The sequence below is a fragment of the Elephantulus edwardii genome, unplaced genomic scaffold (genome assembly GCF_000299155.1).
Source record: "Elephantulus edwardii isolate Elephantulus edwardi_28Jun2011 unplaced genomic scaffold, EleEdw1.0 scaffold00184, whole genome shotgun sequence".
Lineage (NCBI taxonomy): Eukaryota > Metazoa > Chordata > Mammalia > Macroscelidea > Macroscelididae > Elephantulus > Elephantulus edwardii.
The window spans coordinates 1,603,376-1,605,148 of record NW_006399934.1 but is presented as its reverse complement, the minus strand read 5'-3'; the positions used below and the strand labels follow the sequence as shown (position 1 = coordinate 1,605,148).

Sequence of the window (1,773 nt, the reverse complement as noted above, 5' to 3'; positions counted from 1 at the left end):
CCCCCGACACGCACCAGCTGGGGCCGCCCGTCCCTGTCCTTGTACTGCACGGTGAAGGAGTCAAAGTGGCCCTGGGGGACGGTCCAGGAGAGGCTTAGCGAGTCTGTGGTGGATCCTGTCACTGTCATCTCCCCCAGGAGGGGTTCCTCGGGGGCCTCTGTGGGGGCCTCTTCCTCTGGAGCTGAGAAAGAGACACAGAGAGGTGAGGGAACCCCTATGAGGTATCCCTACATCCTAAAGGAGAAGCATAAGGAAGCTTGGCTAAGACTGAAGTTGATTCCTGGGCTGGAGTCCTGCTGGGTCCTCACAAATGTGCCCAGAGCCCCAGATCCAGTGTGGGGACAGGTAGTAGACACTAGAGCATCAAAGCTCTCAAGGCTGCTCTCTGTCCAGGAGGCACAAACAGTTAAGCTCAGAGGAAGGGGCAGAGGGGCCACAGCCACAGCCAAGAGCAGGTCTGTGGTCATGAAAAAAAAAATCTCATCTGAAAAAACCAGTTCGTGGTCACGGTGGGGAACAGGTGGCGGCCACTAGCATGGGTCACAGCCCAGGACAAAATTTCAGACCTATGGCCAGAACCAGCAGAAAGAAAAATGACCCTTTGCATCCCCCTCAGAGCCTCCACCTTCCTTTCACTCACCTGTTACACCCACAGTAAAGACGGGGCCCACTCGCTGGCCATTGTAGAGACCAAACAGGTTAATCTTGTACTCATGGTCCGGCTCCAGGCCCGAGATGGTAACACTGTCTTCATGTCCTGGCACCTGTATGGCCTTGGGCTTCCCATCATCATTTCTGTACTGGACCAAGAGGTAGTCAAAGTGGCCCTCCGGGACCGTCCAGGACAGGCTCAGGGAGTTGGGGTTGGCGTCAGTCACGGTCAGCTCCTCCAGGCGAGGGGTGAAGGGTGGCTCAGGGGCAGCCGTGGGTGCGGCTGGGGTCGTCCTGACTTCATCTTCTGGAGAAAAACAGAGGGACAGGTGCTGGGTGCCCACGTTGCTCAAGGCAACTCAGGACACTTGCTGGTCGACCCCCAGGAATGTCCTGGGCTCCTCTCTTGCTTAGTGGTCACAGGGGCAGTTAGTTTTCCTTCCTCAGTGCCTTTACGGGGGCCCTTTCTTCCCCACCCCCTTCCTACTCTCCTGGTTGAGGCTCCATGTCCTCTCTCCTGGGCACTACTTTCTACTGGTTTCATGCTCCAAGTTTATTCCTCCTCCCACCCATTCTTCAACAAACAACCATAGTTTTTTAAAATAAAAATGTCAGTGTCAGTCTTCAGCTTAACACTCTACAAGTACCCTCCTCATCCCTGCATGGAAGCCCACACCCCATGAAGCACCTTCCCCCTCTGGACTCATGTCATGTCATCTCCCTCCTCAGATGGGATCCTTCAGGACTTTGGGGCCTCCAGGCCTTTGTACCTGCTGTGAGGATGATCAGATACCTTCTTCTACCTCCTCGAACACTGATTAACCCCAGCCCATTCCCAGGCCTTATTTCTCAGGTCACCATGCCTCAGAGTTGCTGATAAGTCCTGGCTCTTCCTGGTCGAGCCCTATGTACCTGTCCCAAGATCGTGTCCCTTTGTTCAATATGCACATTCACCACTTGACTCCAGGCCAGTGCTCCCATTAGGGTAAATACTAGTAGGGCTGTTATGTCAAAGACTGCTCCAGTAGCCTTGCACTGAGCCTTGGGGTACCCATTTCTGGGCTGACAAGTCCTTGTCCACTCAATGAGTCAATAAATCTGTGACTGGCTGAACCAGGATGC

General features: G+C 54.4%; 1 protein-coding gene across 1 annotated transcript in view; it reads right to left on the bottom strand.

Annotated features, from left to right (window-relative positions):
- TNXB (tenascin XB) overlaps nt 1–1,773 on the bottom strand; it is a 77,954-nt gene that overhangs the window by 14,362 nt on the left and 61,819 nt on the right. Inside the window, 2 exon segments of the mRNA XM_006896260.1 lie at nt 9–181; nt 641–945. Of these exon segments, the coding sequence (XP_006896322.1) occupies nt 9–181; nt 641–945 (478 nt within the window).